The sequence below is a fragment of the Nyctereutes procyonoides genome, unplaced genomic scaffold, assembly GCF_905146905.1.
Source record: "Nyctereutes procyonoides isolate TBG_1078 unplaced genomic scaffold, NYPRO_anot_genome, whole genome shotgun sequence".
Classification (NCBI taxonomy): domain Eukaryota; kingdom Metazoa; phylum Chordata; class Mammalia; order Carnivora; family Canidae; genus Nyctereutes; species Nyctereutes procyonoides.
The window spans coordinates 53,826,674-53,846,791 of NW_026575131.1; the positions used below are offsets into that span (position 1 = coordinate 53,826,674).

The 20,118-nt window shown below is 55.8% G+C and overlaps 2 protein-coding genes across 2 annotated transcripts; both read left to right on the forward strand.

Annotated features, from left to right (window-relative positions):
- Window positions 1–50: 50 nt before the first annotated feature.
- Window positions 51–6,607, forward strand: SLC25A41 (solute carrier family 25 member 41). Its single transcript, XM_055343644.1, has 7 exons — window positions 51–1,271; window positions 1,498–1,653; window positions 2,177–2,329; window positions 2,519–2,626; window positions 5,248–5,415; window positions 5,498–5,645; window positions 6,435–6,607. The coding sequence occupies exons 1-7, from the start codon at window positions 903–905 to the stop codon at window positions 6,605–6,607; spliced, it is 1,275 nt and encodes a 424-aa protein (XP_055199619.1). The 5' UTR covers window positions 51–902.
- Window positions 6,608–8,294: 1,687 nt separating this feature from the next.
- KHSRP (KH-type splicing regulatory protein) lies at window positions 8,295–19,777 on the forward strand. Its single transcript, XM_055343643.1, has 19 exons — window positions 8,295–8,637; window positions 10,187–10,283; window positions 10,931–10,969; window positions 11,304–11,343; window positions 12,365–12,414; window positions 12,659–12,730; window positions 13,459–13,516; window positions 13,828–14,002; window positions 14,198–14,296; window positions 14,639–14,737; window positions 14,868–14,970; window positions 15,642–15,742; window positions 15,871–16,015; window positions 16,096–16,256; window positions 16,347–16,456; window positions 16,856–16,944; window positions 17,051–17,248; window positions 17,558–17,635; window positions 17,720–19,777. Exons 1-19 carry the CDS (start codon window positions 8,380–8,382, stop codon window positions 17,995–17,997), a joined length of 2,250 nt encoding a protein of 749 aa, XP_055199618.1. The 5' UTR covers window positions 8,295–8,379; the 3' UTR covers window positions 17,998–19,777.
- The last annotated feature ends 341 nt before the right edge of the window (window positions 19,778–20,118 follow it).

The following is a 20,118-nucleotide window of genomic DNA, read 5'->3' on the forward strand; positions in this document are numbered from 1 at the left end:
GGGTAATCCATCATGGGGCTGGACCAGGCTGGAGGCCCCGGACACGGTAAGCGGCCGCCAGATTCTGCGATATGTTCAAGGTTAAGCCAGGATGTGATGACAGAGTGTGGGCATGAGAGCAAGAGAAGAATCATGGATGGCATCAACATTTTGGAACCAAAGCGCATGGGAGGATGGAAGTGCTCTCAATACTCACTGCAACCTATTGACCCTTCGTGGTAAGAGTTTATCGCCACTTCCAATTTACACGTGGGGGAAACTGAAGCTCAGAGAGGTAAAGTGAGTACCCCCAGGTCACACAGCAAGAGTTGCCCTAGATGGGATTAAAACCCAGGCTGCCTCCAGACCCAGGCCTCTCTCACTTCAGCGACCCACTGTGTCTCTCCTTCCCAGAGCTCCAGAACCTTCCCATTCTCCCTCACGTCTATCTCCCCGTGCCATGATAACAAAACACAGCGCATTAGTTTCCTCCGGCTGCTGTAACAAACGACCACGAACGTGGTGGTTTAAAACAACACAAATGTATTATTCCAGCGGTCAGAAGCCTGACACGAATCCCCTGGGCTAAAATCAAGCTCCTTCTGGAGGCTCCAGGGAAGAATCTGCCTCCTGGCCTTTTGCAGCTTTGAGGGTCGGCCTGCACCCCATGGCTGGCGGTTCCCTCCTCATCTGCAAAGCCTGCAATGGTCAGTCGAGTCTTTCTCAAGTTGATCCTTTTAACCCTGTTCTGCTCCCCTCCTCACTGTTTAAGGACTTACGAGGTTAGACCGGGCCCACAATTAGTCCAGAATAATTTCTCCATCTCCTCATCGGCTGGTGAGTGACCTTAATTCCTTCGGCAAATTTGCTTTTCCCTTTGCCACTTGACATAAGCGAGTTCATGGGTTTAGAGGAATTTGGATATGGACAGGCTTACTCTGTGCACCATATCCAGTGAGGTCACAAGGCCCTCTGTGACCTCATCATGGCCTGGTTCCCAAATTTACAAGGTGACCCCTCCCACATGGTTGCTGGATGGGCAAACCTGTCGCCAGGGATTTGAACCTAGGTGTCCTAACCCTCCGGCTGCCATGGGAGCCCAGCCTGAGGAAGCTCAGAAGCCTTGCTCCAGTGTCCAGACCCTGTTTAAGAGGCTCAAGGCCTTACTCACCGAAGCCCCACCTCCGACCCCGACCCTGGCCCCCTCCCGGAACGTGGGCTGTACACACGTGTATGGGTATGTGTTTGGGCACGTGCGTGAAAACGACCTGGAGCATCTGCCATCACAGCAGGTGAGTTTGAGAACTGCAGGTCTTCGGCACCTGCAGCCTGACTGCCGGGGTAGAAGGCCGCGCTGCCTGCCTCTTCCTGCCCCACTCCCCTCCAAGCGGACCCGGAATTCCATCTGGAAGCAGTGGGGACCAGGGTGGGCCTTTCACACTAGGAGGGGCTTCTGGGGTTGCAGGGAAGGAGCTGCAGCCCGGCTCAGTATGGGTGGGAGCTGGGTCTGCCCTGCAGGTGCTGGACACAGGAGAGCAGCTGATGGTCCCCGTGGACGTCCTAGAAGTGGACAACGAGGGGGCCTTGTGGAAGTTTCTGCTCTCAGGAGCCATGGCTGGGGCGGTGTCCCGCACTGGGACGGCCCCTCTAGACCGAGCCAAGGTGTATATGCAGGTGCGCGCCCGGGGACCAAGGCCCTGGAGCCTTTGGGGTGGGGCAGGCCGGATGGAGGTGGAGCTGATTGGGGGACAGGATAGGGGTGAGGGTGCAATTGGAAACAGGTTTGAGGGTGGGGCTGGGGCATGTGTTGGAGTCAGGAGGAGGCCGAATGGAGGTAAATGTGGGAGTTGAAGCTGGGGCTGGCGCTGGAGCCAATGAGGATGGAGCATGAACTTGAGTTGCCGGAGCTGAGAGAACAGTACCAGGGACAGGGTGGGGTCAGGGATAAGGGAACTGAGGATGGGGTCTTTGGGTGGCTTTGAAGGCGAACTAGGACAGCCAAGGAGAGGAAGATGAGGGAGGAGGCGGGCATGTGGGTCTGCACTGGGTTACAGCACTAGCTGGGGAGGAATGGGGTTGGGTGGCTGGGGACAGGATGGGGTTGGACTCGGGGCTGGGTTGGAGGTGGGGGGGCAGGGTTGGAGGTGGGGATCGGGTGGGAGGCTCCTCACAGGGCCGGTGGCCTCCCTACCCCCAGGTCTACTCCTCCAAGACGAACTTCATGAACCTGCTGGGAGGGCTCCGAAGCATGGTCCAGGAAGGGGGCTTCCACTCCCTGTGGCGGGGCAACGGCATCAACGTCCTCAAGATTGCCCCCGAGTACGCCATCAAGTTCTCCGTCTTTGAACAGGTCGGGGAGAGGGGGGGCGCAATGCAGTGTGCGTGGGGGGGGAGGCCCGCTTTGCCCAGCCCTGCCCTTTAACCCCAAACCCTCTCCTACACCCCCGCTTGCAAGCCCAGATCCTTACCCAAGACTCAGGGTGGGTTTCAGCGAGGGAGGGGGTTAGTGGCTCTCTCCTGCCCCTCTCTCCTGCCCCAGTGTAAGAATTACTTCTGCGGAGTGCATGGGTCCCCACCCTTCCAGGAACGTCTCCTAGCTGGCTCCCTAGCCGTGGCCACCTCCCAGACGCTCATCAACCCCATGGAGGTAAGAGAACCTCTTCCCCCCCACCCCCCCACAAAGATGAAACAAGGTGAAAGTTAGCTACCACCTGCTACTACTTCCTCCTCCTTCCTGTTTTCTTCCCTCCTCCCCCTCGTCTTCCCCTTCATGTGAGGTGTGTGGCAAACTCGTATATTCCAGATGACTCCCCAGTCAGCTCAACCATCCTTTCCCCCTCAAGGATCCAGAAGACCCTGTGTAATTTATAATTTACTAAACTCCCATGTACAGTTGGGCTTTCTCTCTTTGCTCTGGTGTGTCTGTCCATGCACTAATGTCTCTTTTTCCTTGTTTTTTTTTGGGGGGGGGATGAGGGGAGGGAGAGAGGGAGGGAGGTAACACTTAGATTTTATTGTGCACAGCAGTTTTAGATTTACAGAAACACGGAGCAGGAGGTATAGATTTCCCATACACCTCTTCCCACATATACAAAGTCTCTGCTATTAAGGTCTTGCATGGGGTGGTCCATTTGTTGCAACGGATGAGCCAATATATATATCAATACATTATTATTAAAGCCCAGAGTTGCCCTCAGGGGCACTCTGGGTTGTACAATCTGTGGTTTGTACAGATGTGCACGGACAGGTGTCCGCCATCTGGGTGTCAGGGTAGTTTCACTGCCCTAAAAATCATGTGCTCCACCTCTTCACCCCTTCTCGCTTCCCCCGAATCCCTGGCCACCCCTGATCCTTTTACTGCCTACAGTTTTATCTTCTTTTTTTTTTAAAGATAGATTTATTTACTTATGATAGAGAGAGAGAGAGAGAGAGAGAGAGAGAGAGAGAGAGAGAGAGGCAGAGACATAGGAGGAGGGAGAAACAGGCTTCATGCGGGGAGCCTGACGTGGGACTCGATCCCGGGACTCCAGGATTGCACCCTGGCCCAAAGGCAGGTGCTAAACCGCCGAGCCATCCAGGGATCCCCCCAGTTTTGTCTTTAAAAAAAAATTTATTGATTTATAGTGATCTCTATACCCAATGTGGGGCTGGAACTCATGACCTCCAGATCAAGAGTCACACGCTCTTCTGACTCAGCCAGCGGATGCCACTGTAGTTTTACTCTCTGTCTTTAATTTTTGAGGCTTGATCTTAGGCTTTCTCATCTCCCTCTTCCCCCCATCTTCTTTATTGGTTTTCCAGGTTATCCCCCTGGTGGTTTCCCATATAAACTTGAAAAGCAACTTATCTAACTCAGAAAACAAGGTCACCTATTGGTTTTGTTTAACTGGGATGGTATTCAACTTATAAATAAGCTTAGAGAGTCCTGCCGTCTATTTTCCTTTTTTTTTTTTTTTTTTTTTTTTAGATTTTATTTATTTATTCATGAGAGACAGAGAGAGAGGCAGAGACAGAGGCAGAAGGAGAAGCAGGCTCCATGCAGGGAGCCTGACGCGGAACTCGATCCTGGGTCTCCAGGATCACGCCCTGGGCTGAAGGTGGCGCTAAGCCGCTGAGCCACCCTGGCTGCCCAGAACATTCCATTTGTTCAAGTCTCCCCTTTTGTACTTCAATGTTTGTTTAAAGTTTTTCTCATATAATGCTTGCTCTTGACCAGTTAAATTTCTTCCTAAGTATATCTGTGTTCTATTGCTGCGTAACAAATTGCCAGAGACTCGGCAGCTTTTAAAATGATATTATCTCATTTGTGGGTCACGTCTGGGCACTGGCTGGTCGGGTCCTCTGGTCAGGGTTTCATCAGGTCGAAATCAAGGTGTTGGCTGGGCTACAGTGAGCCCACCTGAGGCCTGCGTTGTTCCTTGGTTGTTCACAGGATTCAGTTTCTTGTGAAACCTCGTACAACGGATGAAGGTCCTCAGCACCAAGAAGGCTATCCACTGTCCCTACCACGTGGTCTTCTCCCCAACGGTCTGCTTGTTTAAGAGCAAATGAAAAATGTCCTGGACATTCCCAATCGCTCTGATTTCTCTGGTCTCTGGCAAGAGACTCTTTTAAAGGGCTCACCTGATTTGGTCAGGCCCACCAGGGATGAGTGGTCTTGCTTCACTTAAAATCAGCTGCTTCAAGACCTCCATTACATCTGCAAAATCCCTTCACCTTCATGTCATGTAACTCAGTGAGGGGAGTGACACCCAATCCACACTCACTCATTCATTCATCCACAGCACACTCTCAAGGTCGGGCAGGCATTATATGGAGCATACATATCAGATGTGGTAATCTTAGGGGCCACCTTAGAATTTTGCCTACTGCACTTGGTGTTTGGTCTTTTGGGCAACTGTAGAGTTGCCAATATTTTGATTTTGGAGCATTTCATACAAATCACGTTGTCTGGCTTCTCTTGGAAGATTGGCAAATCTGGCCACCTGGGGTCTGCACTCCCACGGCATTGTGTCTGGCTGCTGTTAGGTATAAGCTGTGACTCCAGTCAGTCCATGTCATCTCCCTTATCCTCTTGGCCACTGCTGCTGAACCCTGGGTTGGGAGCACAGACAGGCCAAGGGATCGAACGGCTCTGGGTTTGAAACTCAGCTCTGTGTACTCTCTTGAGCTTCAGTTTCCTCAGTGGTAGGATGGAGACGATGGTTGCTGCTAAAGGTCGATGAGAGCATTGGATCAGATGAGCCACTCCCTCCTCATCCTCCACAGGTGCTGAAGACGCGGCTGACCCTTCGCCGGACGGGCCAGTACAAGGGGCTGCTGGACTGTGCAAGGCAGATCCTGGAGCGGGAGGGCACCCGCGCCCTATACCGCGGCTACCTGCCCAACATGCTTGGCATCATCCCCTATGCCTGCACTGACCTGGCCATCTATGAGGTGTGGGGCCCATGGAGGGGTGCCAGGAGTGCTGTGAACACAGGCCCACAGTGCACTTCCTCCTGACCCCCTTGTCTTGCAGATGCTCAGGTGCTTCTGGTTGAAATCAGGGAGGGACATGGAGGATCCCAGTGGCCTGGTCAGTCTGTCATCTGTGACGCTGTCCACGACCTGTGGACAGATGGCCAGTTACCCACTGACCCTGGTGCGCACCAGGATGCAGGCCCAAGGTCAGGCTAGCCCCACCTGGCCATCATGTGTGCCCCTCTCCCTCAACCCTGACTCTGAACTTTCTCATTCCCCAAAACTCACTCCCAAATGTTCCACATCTGATCCTGGATGCTTCTGCTGCCCTCTAGACCCACCAAGAATCACCCCCAAATCTGATACCAGCCCCCAAATTAACCCTACAAACCACTGAAATGAACATCTCCTAACTGACCCCCATAAGCATCCCCAAATAGGACTTAGGGCCCCACACTGACCTCAGTGGTGATGTAGATTCCCCAAATGTTCTCCCAGCTTCTCCAAATCAGACCCAGCCCATATTTGACTCCAAAAGTCAAAATTCCTAAAATTCCTAAATCTGACCCTTAGAGGTCTTAACATCATAACCACTTCCCCCACTACCCTGGGTACTCCCCACATGGACTCTCACCCCCTAGAGCAATCCACAAACATCCAAACAAGTCCTTGGTCCACTACCCTAATCTTGAAAATATCCCCAACTCCCCCCAACCCCTTAGCACACTCCCCAAATCTCTAGCAGATCTTAGAAGTTCCCTCTCCATTATAAGCTTGTTTTCTAAGATGTTCCCAAAAACAAATCCTGAAAACTCCTGCCTAAGTTGATCTCACTCTCCCCAAACTGACCAATATCCTCTACAAGTCTCCAAACACCCTCCCAAATGACCCCCCAGACCCTGGCCCCGGGCTTCACCCAACCCCCAATATTCCAGCCCCCCTGGAGGCCCGATCATCCTCTGGCAGAAGCCCTGAGCTTGCCCCTGTTCCCACAGACACTGTGGAGGGTTCGAACCCCACCATGTGTGGAGTCTTCCGGGGGATCCTGGCCCAGCAAGGTTGGCCTGGGCTGTACCGAGGCATGACTCCCACCTTACTGAAGGTGTTGCCAGCAGGTGGCATCAGCTACGTGGTATACGAAGCCATGAAGAAAACCCTGGGCGTATAGGACGTGGCTAGTCGACACACCCTGGGCAGAAATGGACAGGAGGATCCAGGGTCCCCTGGCCCAAAGAGCCCACCAGGCTAGACCCAGGGGGCAGTTTTTGTCAGGAGAAGCAGTCTGGAGGCCTGGGTCAGAAGATCCCTGGGGATCCTTCCTGAGGGTGCAGCCAGAGACTAGTGTGGACTCCAGTTTGGCTCGCTGTGGCTTGTCACATCCAGCTTCAGGGTGAAATGGTGGATGTGGAGAGAACCTGAAATAAAGAGACAGTTTCTGCTGGATGTGTCTGGGATACCTGCGTCCAAGCGGGGAGCCCGGTATCTGGACTCTCTGGGTCTAGGAAGGCACCAGGAATCCCTGGTTTCAGGAGGTGAGTTGGGGACCTGGAACGGAACACCCAGGGCCTAAGACCCAGCAGGGCGCCTCGGATACCTGGGTCCCAAGAATGGAAGCGGGGTACCTGGGAATCCCTGCGTCCTGGAAAGGGGGACCCTTGAGCCCCTCGGACCTGATAGGAACTGTAAACCCCTAAGACGCCTGGGTTCAGGAGAGAAACTAAAGGCCTAGGATCGGAGCTTGAGGCTCTGATCCCCCGACCCCCATCCCCGGCCTTATGTGAAACGGGTGTGGGGTGTGGAATTAGGGTCCTAGGCGAGAACCGATGGCCCTAGACCCTTGCATTCTGGAGAGGAACTGGTCCCGTGAGTCCTGGAAGGGAAGTGGCGGCTCTAGAATCCTGGGTGGAGAAGAGCGCGGGCGCAGGGGATCCGTGGGTCCCCCCCTGCTCCTGGGCCACCCCACCCCCGGGAGCACCCGACCTCCAAGGCCTCGAGCAGGCCATGTGTTCGGCCCACCCAGCCAGGCTCCTGGGGCGCTAACCCAGACGTCAGGCCCGAATTCCGAGCAGCCGGTCGGCGCTGCCCACGTCGACTGCCACTCACTCCCACGACGGCTAATCCCCTCTCGTCGTCCGGCGGCCGGCTCCGCCCCAATGCAGCTCCGCTTCCACTGGCTCCCACCAAAACAGGGCCCCTAGACTTCCTCCACCGCCATTTGTCCGGCGCGCTGTCCGTCACCTTGCACCCGCCCCCACCGCCCGGCCATTGGCCTAGAGATCAAGGCTGGAAAAGGATTCTGGTTAACAGGGGAAGCAATCCCGTCCAAACCTGAGCGCGTCACCCAGGGCTCGTCAGGGATTGGGCTAAGCCGACTGCCAATCTTCACAAGAACCGCCCCCCGCGCGGACTCATTGGCTCGCGTGCACGATTATCTCACCTGGCGCCCGCCCTGCCTGTTCAAAGGAGCCTTTAGCCAGGCCCCTCCTTCCTGTCCACTTGACTCCCTGGAGCCGTCAATCCGGTCCTGAGGCCGCCCCGTAGTGCTGGAACCCCCGCTCCATTGGGCCTCCTGCCCTCTCGGGTCGCCTCGATTTGCCCGCCCGGCACCGGCAGCGCGCAGCCCACTGCCTCCGAGAGCTGTCGGTCACGCGGCGCCTCCCGCCCACTGCCTCTCGCGGCCCTCCGATTGGCTGCTCGTGTCCGGAGCCCGCGATTGGTGTTCCTGGAGAGGCGGCCGCCTCCCATTGGCCTGGCTGCGCCGTCCGTCACGCCGGCGGCGGGAGGGGGCGTCCCTCTCCCCCCTCGTCGTCTTCCCAGCCGCTGGGTTCCCAGAGTGCTCCGCGGCCGTGTGGAGCGAGGCCTTGTTCCCGCGTTGAGCCGCCGCCGCCGCCGCCTCCTCCTCAGCTTCAGCCTCCGCGCCAGGCCCGGCCCCGCCGCGCCATGTCGGACTACAGCACGGGAGGACCCCCGCCCGGGCCGCCGCCGCCCGCCGGCGGCGGCGGGGGCGCCGGGGGCGCCGGGGGCGCCGGGGGAGGCCCTCCGCCGGGCCCGCCGGGCGCGGGGGACCGGGGCGGCGGCGGCCCCGGCGGCGGCGGCCCGGGCGGGGGGTCGGCCGGGGGTCCCTCCCAGCCGCCCGGCGGGGGAGGCCCGGGGATCCGCAAGGACGCCTTCGCCGACGCCGTGCAGCGGGCCCGCCAGGTGAGGAGGCCGCGGGCCTGAGGGGCGCGCGCGGGCGGGGGAGGGGGCGGGGTCACGCGCGCGCGCGCGGGGTCGCGGGGGGGGCCGAGGCCGCGGCGGGGTCACGTGGGGGCGGTAGGCGGGGGCTTGGGCCTTCCCGGGTGTCCCCGGTGGGCCCCGGGCGGGCGACCCCCTGCAGGGGGAAGGGGCGTGCGAGGGGCCCCCGGAGGGCTGGGACTCACTTTGGGGGGGCCCCCACTTAGGACGCCCGAGGGCACGCTTTCCTCTCCTGGAAGCGGAGCGCCCAGCTTCCCGGAGGGGAGGGTCTTGCTTGGCGCTCGCCTCCCCACCGGGGCAGAGAGCTGTTTGCCTCCGGCCCTGCCGCGTCTTCGCCCGTTCCCCGGGAAGAAAGGACTTGGGGATGAAACAGCCCTTCCTCCGGAGCCTGGGCAGGGGGCCCCTTGCCACCAGAGTGGCCGAGCACTTGGGCGAGACGGGGAGGCTGGGCACCGGGTCTGGCTCCTTTCTGATGCTTCCGGTGGCTTGGAAGCGTGGTCTGTCTGTCTGGGAAGGAGGGGAGGGTCCCACTACGGTGTTTTGAGGCGTGATGGTAACATGGAGGTGTCACATGCTGCTGTGACTGACCTCCCCAGCTCCATCTGCGGCCTCCGCACGCCCTGGAGGGGAGGAGGCCTGGAGAGCCGGAGAACTTTGCTGTCCTCCGGGGCAGCGGACCGGCCCGGAGCCGACTGAGTGCAGTTCCCGTCGGAGGCTTTCCCGGGGTTCCAGTGCCTCCGGGGCAGAGTGGAAGGTCCCGTTAGGTGAACGCCCTATTCCCCGCCCAGTGTGGTCTATGGCTTTCTCACCTAGGGCGCGGGATCAGCCTCTGCTGTGCACTTGGTCTTGTTGCCCACCAAACTGCCTCGGGGGAGAAGCGGTCGTCACTAGGCGAGCTGATGCTCTTTGTTGGGCTGGGGAAGAGCCTCATCCTGAGAGCTTTGACCCAAAGTGTTTAAAGAAAAAAAAAAAAAAGAAAGAAAAGAAAATTAAGAGAGGTGGGAAGATAGATCCTTAACTTCTGGTTTGCATTTCTTTGGAAAACCACAGTGTGATAGTTTCACACATGGACTCTGGTCTTAAATTTTGTTGCATTGGGATTATTTGAAGTCGTTCCTCACGTGTCTGGCGTGTAATGTGTGTTTTCAGAAAGGGTCTTTGGATTTGGTGGAATGAAGATTTTAAATGCCTTTAAGCAGACGCTTCTCTAAAAGTCGTTCAACGAACGCAAAGATTTTGAGGGGGAGGGAGATAAAGGAAAGTTGTGGTCTCCACCATCCCAGGAGAGCTGGGCCACAGTCACACTTCTGCTTCCCTCATGGAGGCAACCTGAGGGTCCTCCCGAGAGCAGAGCAGTTGCAGACGACGAGGGCACGAATCCCATCTAGAAAGGGAATTTTGAAATTCCTGGATGACTCTTGAATGCTGAGGCCCTTGGGTAGGTTCTGAGAAGTTCGTCTGAGCACCAGTTCGTTGTGGTGGTAACCTTCTGTGCTTACGATTTTGTTTCTAGATCGCAGCCAAAATTGGAGGCGACGCTGCTACCACAGTGAACAACAGCACTCCTGATTTTGGTTTTGGGGGCCAGAAGAGGCAGTTAGAAGATGGAGGTAACTACCTACCTGCTGGGAGGAAGGCCCTGGGGTAGAGCGAGGTGCCTTTGTCCGAGCGTGATGCAGAGTCGGGGGAAGCCCACTGCCATTTGGTCTTTTAAAACCTCAGCAGCCCCAGCTTTGTTCATTCTTCTTGTTCGGGCTGCCATCCTGGGGTATCAGGTGGCTGAGAGGAGCAGATTGATTGTGACCGGGTCCAAGTTGTAAGTTGTCAAGATTGTTCCTCCCCTTCTGGTTGGCTTGGGAAATGCTCATGGTTTTATCCAAGCCCCACATTAGTGCAGCTTGGCTGGCCCTAGGGCGTGCAGCGCTACCCACAGTAGCCAAAATGATCAGCGTGGGGGATCAGCCAAAACCGGACTTTCCCCCTGTCCCTCCCTGCCCCTGGACTTGAGTGCTGCCATCATTGTTCCTGTTATAAAGAACTTTTTTTTTTTTTTTTTTTTTTTTTACTCTAAGTGCTGATGGTAGGACTAGTGGAAGTCTGGCCTCTGTCCTGGTTGGTCCCTGCTACTCTCCTGTCTTGGCTTTGGTGTGGGGGTTGGGGGAGGGAGGCTGTTTGCCAGGCCATGTGGCACCAGCATCAGATTTGAGGCAGCTGTGGGTGGGTGGGTGTAGCATCTGACATCCTCTCTCTTTCACAGACCAACCGGAGAGCAAGAAACTGGCTTCCCAGGGAGACTGTAAGTCCATTGGATGATGCAGGCAGAGGGCAGCTTCAGGGTCTTAAAAGGTTTTTAGGATTTGGGAGTTAGAAACTCTGAGGAGGTGGCACCTGTCCATGGAGGCTCTAGGTGCTTATCATCTGGGGTCTGTGAGCTTTAGGGGTCTCAGAGCCCCTGGAGATTGAGGCAGAGATGGTTGGTGCATGTGCTGATGTGAGATGTGCTCAGGAAGGCTCGGCCTGTAGTAAGTGCTAGCCACTCCTCGTGCGGGCAGGAGTACTTGGGGGCCAGTAGTGTTCAGGGGCCCAAAGAGGAGCCAGGCCAATCATTGCTTTGAATTTTCTCTCTGCAGCCATCAGTTCTCAACTTGGACCCATCCATCCTCCCCCCAGGTAAGCTGTGATTTGGAGAGCGCATGTTTCCTTGTCAGTCAGCTATCGCTGGCCTTTCTTGATGACTTAGGAGACCTGTGTCTGTGGCTGCTTCCTTGGCCCCAGAGAAGCCCAGGAAGTATAGGGGCAGTCTTTGTGCCCTGTTGCTGCCTGTGCTGTGGTGGGACACTTAGCAAGAGGGCTGAGGACCAGCTATGGGTTTCTCCTCTGCCTTCTGCAAATGCTTGTTCCCCAAGAGCTGGTGGGGCCTGTGGTTTTTTCCTATTTGCGCACCACCCCCACCCCCTCCACCCCACCCCACCCCCAGTGACTTCAGTGAATCTGATGTAGAATCTTTCCTGAAGGATCGTGTTGTTTCTTTTTCTGTGTATGTGAAATATGATGAAATTGATTTGTTAGGGAGAGGATAGGGAAAAGATACCAACCCTATTATTTTATTTTATTTTTTCTTGGGATCCCTGGGTGGCGCAATGGTTTGGCACCTGCCTTTGGCCCAGGGCGCGATCCTGGAGACCCGGGATCGAGTCCCACGTCGGGCTCCCGGTGCATGGAGCCTGCTTCTCCCTCTGCCTGTGTCTCTGCCTCTCTCTCTCTCACTGTGTGTGCCTATCATAAATAAATAAAAATTAAAAAATATATATTATTTTATTTTTTCTTAAGAGACCTGAAACGACTGTCAGAATTCTGTCTAAGCGTCCAAGCATTTGCTTTTGCCCTGAGTCAGTGGGGCAGCACTAGTTTGGGGGCACAGTGACCCCAACCAAGTGTCCTGTGGCCTAAATGGGGAGATGGGCCTTGAGAGGTTGAGTGGCTTGCCTTGGGGAGAGGAAGCTGTGTGCTCTTGTCAGACTCTGCTTAGTCCTGTGGGGTCTTGGTCCAGATGTGGTGGGAAGTAGGAGCAGAGGCCAGTAGGACCAAAGACCCCACAGGTGAGGAGCGGTGGCTTCAAGGGGTCTTTTCTAGAGACCTTTCTGTCTCTTTCTTCTCACCTGAGACTGGCTTTTATTGTTTTTTCTTATAGGACTTCAATGACAGAAGAGTATAGGGTCCCAGACGGCATGGTGGGACTAAGTGAGTGTGGGTCACTGTGGGGTGCCCATTTTCCTGCCTCTCAGGGACAGTGTCTTGGGAGCCCCTGCTGGCCCAGAAGCTTTTGGTGTGAGAGGGCCTCCTGTACTTTCCTCTCACCTGTCTTCTTTGGGCTGGGGGCCTGGTGAAGCTCTCAGCAGAGCCAGGAACCCCTGCCTGCCACATAGTCTTTTTAGTGCTGGGGTGCCCTCATCAATCTCTGCTTTTTCCCTTTTTCTCCATCTAGTCATTGGCAGAGGAGGTGAACAGATTAACAAAATCCAGCAGGATTCAGGCTGCAAAGTCCAGATCTCTCCAGGTATGAGAGCCAGATTTGTGTCAAAATGGTCACAGGGCCGGGCTGGGTTCCTTGCACTTTTTTAAAACAATCACCTGACTGGATAGAAGTGAGATAGATGGGTGTTTATGGAGTGCTTTCTACGTGCCAGGCTCAGGGCAGGATCTTAACTAGTACAGCGTGGTGCCCTACAGTGTAGCACTTTACAGTTGGCGGGGAGGCCAAGGTGGAAGATTGAAGGTTGAGTATCCAAAATTTTGTTCTAGATCTTGCTCTAAACTGTTAAGTCCCTATCTTAGGTAAACACCTACTGGGAAACCAGTGGGAATGTGTGAGGCAGGGAGATGCATTCGAAGGAGTGGCTTTGAGACCAGACCCAGGTTTGAATCCGAGTCTGGCTACTCAGCTGCACGTGTCTGTCATCCAGGGGTTTCTGGGGACTTGTTCTAACACAGTGGGGTCTGTAGACCATGGAGAGGATGTGTGTGATCGTCGGTGATGGCAGGAATGGACTAGGTTTGGGATCTTACCTTCCAGCTCCTCTTTTTCCCCAAAAGTTTCACCTCCTTGACTGGGCTTTAGGCTTCCCAGCCTTGGTCTCGCAGCTTCCCAGGTGTTAGCCGTGATTTGTCAGGCTGCTAGTGGTGGCAGATATAGCCGTTGTTGTGCAAGTTTCCCTGTCTCCAGGGAAAGCCTTTCTCCAGTGTCCACAGACCTGGGGAGGCATCGACCCTCTCTCTCCTCTACAGACAGCGGTGGCCTGCCCGAGCGCAGTGTGTCCTTGACGGGAGCCCCAGAATCTGTCCAGTAAGTCCCTGGTGGAGCCTGTCATTGTGATGAGGGGAGCCAGCAGAAGCTCTTTCCATCCTTTGGAAAGTTGGGGGCAACTCTCCCCATGTCCCTCAACCCTTGCCCTCTCCAGGGGGCTGTACTGATGCTTTGATTGCCCTGACCCCGAAGATCTGGGAAAACCACCTAAATAGCCCCATCCCCAGGGACGGACCCTCTTCCTCGTCATCTGTCACACGCGCATGTTGGAGTCACCTTCCCTCTGAGCTGGATGGGGCTGTCAGACCTGTACTCTTGCAAGTGTTTGAACTTGCTCTTCCCCTTCCCAGGAAAGCGAAGATGATGCTGGATGACATTGTCTCTCGGGGTCGTGGGGGCCCCCCAGGACAGTTCCACGACAATGCCAATGGGGGCCAGAATGGCACTGTGCAGGAGATCATGATCCCCGCAGGGAAGGCTGGCCTGGTCATCGGCAAAGGCGGGGAGACAATTAAACAGCTGCAGGTGAGGGGTGGGATGGAGGACAGAAGCTCCTCCTGTCCCCGGAAAGTCTCCTTCGTGCATCTGTGTGTGTGCACAACCCACCGACTGCTTTGCCAGAGCCTCTTCCCCTTTGTGATCACACCTGCCCCCCCGCGTGCACTAGCCCCAGAAAGTTCTTTGAAAGCCTGACATTGACTGTCTGCATTGATTGTAAAGGAGCGAGCTGGAGTGAAGATGATTTTAATTCAGGATGGCTCCCAGAATACGAATGTGGACAAGCCTCTCCGCATCATTGGGGATCCTTACAAAGTGCAGGTGAGAACCCTGGGGGTGACAGGATATCTAGGGGAAGTGAGCAGCGGACAGGGCTGGACATTTGAGGGGAAGGGGAGAGGTTTTCAAGAGCACTGGCTTGAAGTCTGTGCAGGCCTCTCACTCTCATTATGAGCTCTCCCAGCACTGGACATGGGAAAGAGACCTAAGTTTTGATCTTTCGTTTTTTTGTCTGGAAAATGGGGATGCTGGCCATCCCTCCCTCTCGGGACGGCAGGTCAAAATTTTAGCAGGCCCTGGGTGGGCTCAGCGTAGGTCCATGAGGCCTTGGGTCATGGGAGGCTAGGGGAATGGTGTTGGAGGGCGTGCCCTGTGTGTTTGCAGCAAGCCTGTGAGATGGTGATGGACATCCTGCGGGAGCGTGACCAGGGTGGCTTTGGGGACCGGAACGAGTATGGATCCCGGATTGGCGGGGGCATTGATGTGAGTGTGGGCCTCCCGTGGTAGTGGAGTGCCATGGGCTGGGCGTGACTCCCACTCTGGTGGGCAGAGGGCACCAGAGCCACAGGGACAGGACTCGGCTGACCAACCCCCACATCCGTCCCTCCGTCAGGTGCCAGTGCCCAGGCATTCTGTCGGGGTGGTCATTGGCCGGAGCGGAGAGATGATCAAGAAGATCCAGAATGACGCTGGTGTGCGGATACAGTTTAAGCAAGGTCAGGGGCCTGGCCGAAAAGACTAGCTGGGGGTGGGGGGGGGTGGCTGTGTCTACACTTCTGTCCTCAGGATGACTGAGGGTCCACTGCAGATAGCCTGGCACCGTGGTGAGCCCATTGAGCCTCTTTGTGGTGCCATCATTACTCCTAGCCAGCAGAATGGGCCTTGTTTCCCTCCTGGAGGGGAAAGCCAAATGTGAGAGGTGGCGGAGGGCAGACTTCCTAACTTTAAAGGAAAGCTCTTCCTGTCATCAAATCTGTTCTGTTTCCCCCACCAAATGGCCCATCCTAATGGGGCAGCCTGGACTGGATCAAATCACTCTGCCCCAACTCTGGGCTACTGCCAGGCCTCAGTGAGAGTCTCGGAAGTGGCAGGCCCATGGGGAAGAAGGACCTTTCTGAGGTTTATTGTCGTCCTTAGTTTCATAAAATGCATCTGTTCCGGGGGTGCCACCCTGCCCTAGCTGGTCGAGTTTTCTTCTCTGGAAACACGGGCCTCCCCGCACCCCCCCCCCTCAATACATGGAGTGTGATGAGCGGCACTTTGAGCCGGAGATATTTCTGACACCTGGCTTGGCATGGTGTCTACCTCGCAGAGGCGGTGTTATGGGGGTTTGGTGTTGTGCTTTTCTTTAAAACTCATATTTCTGTTCTCTGGTTGCTGGCTTCAGATGATGGGACAGGTCCTGAGAAGATAGCTCACATAATGGGGCCCCCAGATCGGTGTGAGCATGCTGCTCGGATCATCAATGATCTCCTCCAGAGCCTCAGGGTAGGTGGCTTCGGGGTATGCTGCGAGCCACCGGTGAGGACAGAGGGGACTGGCACTTCCCTATTAGAGAAGTCCAGGAGCCAGGCTAGCTTTCTGTGTTCACTCTCCATTTCCTCCCTGTCTTGCAGAGTGGTCCTCCAGGCCCTCCAGGGGGTCCTGGCATGCCCCCGGGGGGTCGGGGACGAGGAAGAGGCCAGGGCAACTGGGGCCCTCCTGGGGGAGAGATGACCTTCTCCATCCCCACCCACAAGTGTGGGCTGGTCATCGGCCGAGGTGAGTAGGCCCTGCGTGCATACTGCTCCTCACCCGCCCACTCCTCCTGCCTTCCCTTCACTGCTTATGGCTTCCCATAGGTGGTGAGAATGTGAAAGCCATAAACCAGCAGACAGGCGCCTTCGTGGAGATCTCCCGGCAGCTGCCGCCCAACGGGGACCCCAACTTCAAATTATTCATCATCCGGGGCTCACCCCAGCAGATTGACCACGCCAAGCAGCTCATTGAGGAAAAGATTGAGGTGGGCTCAGGGAAGGGTTTTAGGAGCCTAGACCCATCTCCTGTCTCCTCCCACTCCTGAACTAAATATGTCTGCTTCTGCTTCCTCCAGGGTCCCCTCTGCCCGGTTGGACCAGGCCCAGGGGGACCAGGCCCTGCAGGCCCCATGGGGCCATTCAACCCCGGGCCTTTCAATCAGGGGCCACCTGGGGCTCCCCCGCAGTGAGTATTCCTCTCAGCTTCCTGGGATTTGGGATATGGGGATTGCCGTGCTGGCAAGAAGAGCAGCGGGTCCCATTTTCATTCACCACCAAGAAGTGCTGATTGCACTGGTCCAAGACGCAATCCAGCCCAGCCTCCTGTTTCATGCATATTTGTAAAAGATGTCACACGTGTTGACTCTAGTCTCCCCACCTGATAAGCAAACTCATGTATGTTGAATTTGGGGGGACTTTCACATCCTTAAGCCAATGGAGTTTGTGTTCTTCTCACTTTTTTCTGGGCAAAGGGCCTGTGGCTGAGTACAAGCAGGGGGCTGGCCTGGGCCCCTTCCTACTAGCCTTCCCTGCCCCTGTGAAGGAGCAGCCCCGGCTCACTTGTTCTCCCTTTCTTGTCCTGCAGTGCGGGGGGCCCCCCTCCTCACCAGTACCCACCCCAGGGCTGGGGCAATACCTATCCCCAGTGGCAACCACCTGCTCCTCATGACCCAAGTAAGTAAGGCTGCCTGGCTGAGGGTCAGGACAGGGCTTGGGTGCCCCCATGGGGAGGGCAGGGCCGGCTCCCTGTTCTGCCCTTCAGCCCCCTGCCCTCCTACAGATAAAGCTGCAGCCGCTGCAGACCCCAACGCTGCCTGGGCCGCCTACTACTCACACTACTACCAGCAGCCCCCAGGCCCCGTGCCGGGCCCTGCACCAGCCCCTGCGGCACCCCCTGCCCAGGGTGAGCCCCCTCAGCCCCCACCTGCCGGCCAATCAGACTACACGAAGGCTTGGGAAGAGTATTACAAAAAGATCGGTGAGTGTGGGGCACCTGGGTGGCTCAGTCAGTTAAGCGTCTGAAGTTTGGGTTGTGATCCCAGGGTCCTGGTATCAAAGCTACACATCGGGGAGCCTGCTTCTCCCTCTGCCTGCCGCTCCCCCTACTTGCGTGTGTGTGAGTTCTCTTTTTCTTTTTCTATATGTCAAATAAAAAATCTTTTAAAAAAGAAAAAAGATCCAATGAGTGGGTGCGGGCCAGTGCCGGGCCTCTGGTCTACTAGAGGCTGCTGAGAGGCAGCTGCCTCCCTGTGCCGTCCTCTGACCTCCTGATGCCTCCCCCCTTCAGGCCAGCAGCCCCAGCAGCCCGGAGCACCCCCACAGCAGGACTACACGAAGGCCTGGGAGGAGTACTACAAGAAGCAGGGTGAGCCGCTGGGGTCACGCGGTAGGGGCAGGGCTGGGCCCTCGAGCCCCCAGCTGCACTCGCTCACCCTCTGCCTCCCTGCAGCTCAAGTGGCCACCGGAGGGGGTCCGGGAGCACCCCCGGGCTCGCAGCCAGACTACAGTGCCGCCTGGGCCGAGTATTACAGACAGCAGGCCGCTTACTACGGCCAGACTCCAGGTCCCGGCGGCCCGCAGCCTCCTCCCACACAGCAGGGACAGCAGCAGGCAAGTGGAAATTGCCACCCCCCTCCTCCTCCTTTCTCCTTCCAACCCCCGGCCACCGTCCATCCTGCCTTAGTGGGGAGCGCCGGAAATCCCTTCCCCTGCGGGGTGTGTCCTTGATGCCTGCAGCGGGGGCCGTGTGGCCAGAGGTCTCCGGGAGTCCCCGCGAGCTGGGGAAGTGTGCGCTGGGTCCAGAGGTTAAACGAAGAGGCCTCCCCGCGCCGGCCCGCTTGTTCCTGTGTCACGCTGTCGCGATGCTGGGGGAAAGCGCGAAACAAATACAAGGTGGAACTGTTGAACTGGTGGGTAGTCCTGGGGGTGGGGGGCAGGCCGGCAGCACAGACGGTTGGTCGCCATCCTGGCCGCTAACTCGCTCACTCAAAATCTGGCCACTTGGGAAGAAAACGGATGTGTTTTCCCCTCTCTGCATTACTTTTTTGAGTTTTGTTCTTTGCATTCTTTTATTTTTAACCCCACAATCTTTTCCCCGTGTCCGAGTGACTATGTGTTGCAGGCGGCCCCAGCGTGGGTCGGCCCTGGCTCTGGTGGGCCTTGGGGGAGCTCGCCAAGGGGACCCGCCCCAGGGCCCCTCCCGCCCCTCCTGGGCTCCGCCTCCTCCGCTATCGCGCCTGCCTCTGTGTCCCGGTTTTGTCTGTGAAGTGGGCATGACGATCGCCGCCACCTTCCAACCTACCTCACAGGGGTGTTGTGGGGACACCGTGATCTCTGAGATTGTCATGTTGTGATGCGCCGGAGCACCTGCCTTCCTGAAGACAGAGGGCACCCCTCCTCCCTCCCTGTCCCTGAGCGTGCTTCTCTCCCTCTCTTCCCGCTCTGCCTCTGTGGCCCTTGCTTCTCTCCTCCTGGTCTTCACGTCACTCTTTCTCCTCCTCCTCCATCAAGGAGCCAGTCTGACTTCAGCCGAGGTCCCCGGAGCATTTGACTAGACAGTTACAAACACATGGTTGCAGCCTGAGCTCGCCACAGGCTCAGGAGAGGGGCTTCCTGGCCCCCTCCTTGCCGCTGTCCCCCGTCTCCCGCCCCCTCCTCCCCTCCCCGTAGTGACCGATTCCTATCTCTTCCCTCTCCGCAGGCTCAATGAATCGAATGAATGTGAACTTCTTCATCTGTGAAAATCTTTTATTTTTTTTTTTCCATTTTGTTCTGTTTGGGGGCTTTTTTTTGTTTTTTTGTTTTTTTTTTTTCCTCGTTTGTTTGGCGAGAGAGCGATAGCTGCTGTGGGAGGTGCTGTGGGGAAGCCTTTGCTGAGTGGCTTGGAGGTCACGGCCTGGGTGATGCTGGGCTCTCACTCTCTCGCTCATTCTGTGTGTCTCATGCTTTTTTCTTTCAAAATTGGGATCCTTCATGTTGAGCCAGCCATAGAAGATAGAATTAAATCTCTGCCAAAAAAGAAAAAAAATTTAAAATATAAAAAACACAAAAAGCAGACAAAACCTATAAAATTATATATATATATATAAAAATCTCTATCCCTTCCTGAAACTGCCTCTTTCAGGGGAAAGCAATTCATTTTCTTCCTACCACCCTTGGCCCTCTTCATGTTTTTAAAATAAACTTTTAAAAAGGAAAAAAAGTCACTCTTGCTATTTCTTTTTTTTTTTTTTTTTTAGTTAGAGTTGGAACATTCCTTGGACCAGGTGTTGCTATTGCAGGCCCCCTTCCCCCCCAGTCGAGCCCCTCGGCCTCTGTTCCTCCTCTCTCCTCCTCCCCCCTGCCTCGCTCGGCTCCCCTGCAGCCCCTCCTGCCCCCCACTCCCGGGACTGGTCTTGGGTTTCAACTGTTCAAGAGGACAAATTGAGAACAAAACAACAAATTGTATGGCAGTTTTTACTTTTTATCGCTCGTTTTTAACTTCACAAATAAATGATAACAAAACCTCCCCGTGTCTGCTGGGTGCCGTCTCTTTCTCTCTTTCTCTCAGTCTCTCCTCCTCTTCCCCCCTCCCTCCTCTCTCCTCTCCCCTGCCCCCTGTAGAGTTTTGAAGCAGATGTTTGTTTGTTCTTTATAGATGTTGTAAAAGCCTGATAATGGTGATTGGAAATTACAAGCTTTGTGTTGTGTTTTTTCTTTCCTTCCTTCCTTTTTTTTTTTTTTTTAAGAAAAAGAATTATAAGAAAAAATAGTTTTCTGCAGGCGCATTGTGCTTTCCTAACCCCCCCCCCTTTTTTTTGGTTAAATAAAGTGCTTTTTGTCTAAAAACTGCGTGCTGGCCGCAGTTGT

Coding starts and splice junctions, on each gene's coding strand:
- SLC25A41 (XM_055343644.1), top strand. CDS start 903: ATGGACAGGCTTACTCTGTGCACCATATCCAGTGAGGTCACAAGGCCC. Junction 2,330..2,518: donor AGTTCTCCGTCTTTGAACAG/GTCGGGGAGAGG, acceptor CTCCTGCCCCAG/TGTAAGAATTACTTCTGCGG. Junction 2,627..5,247: donor CGCTCATCAACCCCATGGAG/GTAAGAGAACCT, acceptor CATCCTCCACAG/GTGCTGAAGACGCGGCTGAC.
- KHSRP (XM_055343643.1), top strand. CDS start 8,380: ATGTCGGACTACAGCACGGGAGGACCCCCGCCCGGGCCGCCGCCGCCC. Junction 13,517..13,827: donor GGAGCCCCAGAATCTGTCCA/GTAAGTCCCTGG, acceptor TCCCCTTCCCAG/GAAAGCGAAGATGATGCTGG. Junction 14,971..15,641: donor GCGGATACAGTTTAAGCAAG/GTCAGGGGCCTG, acceptor TGCTGGCTTCAG/ATGATGGGACAGGTCCTGAG.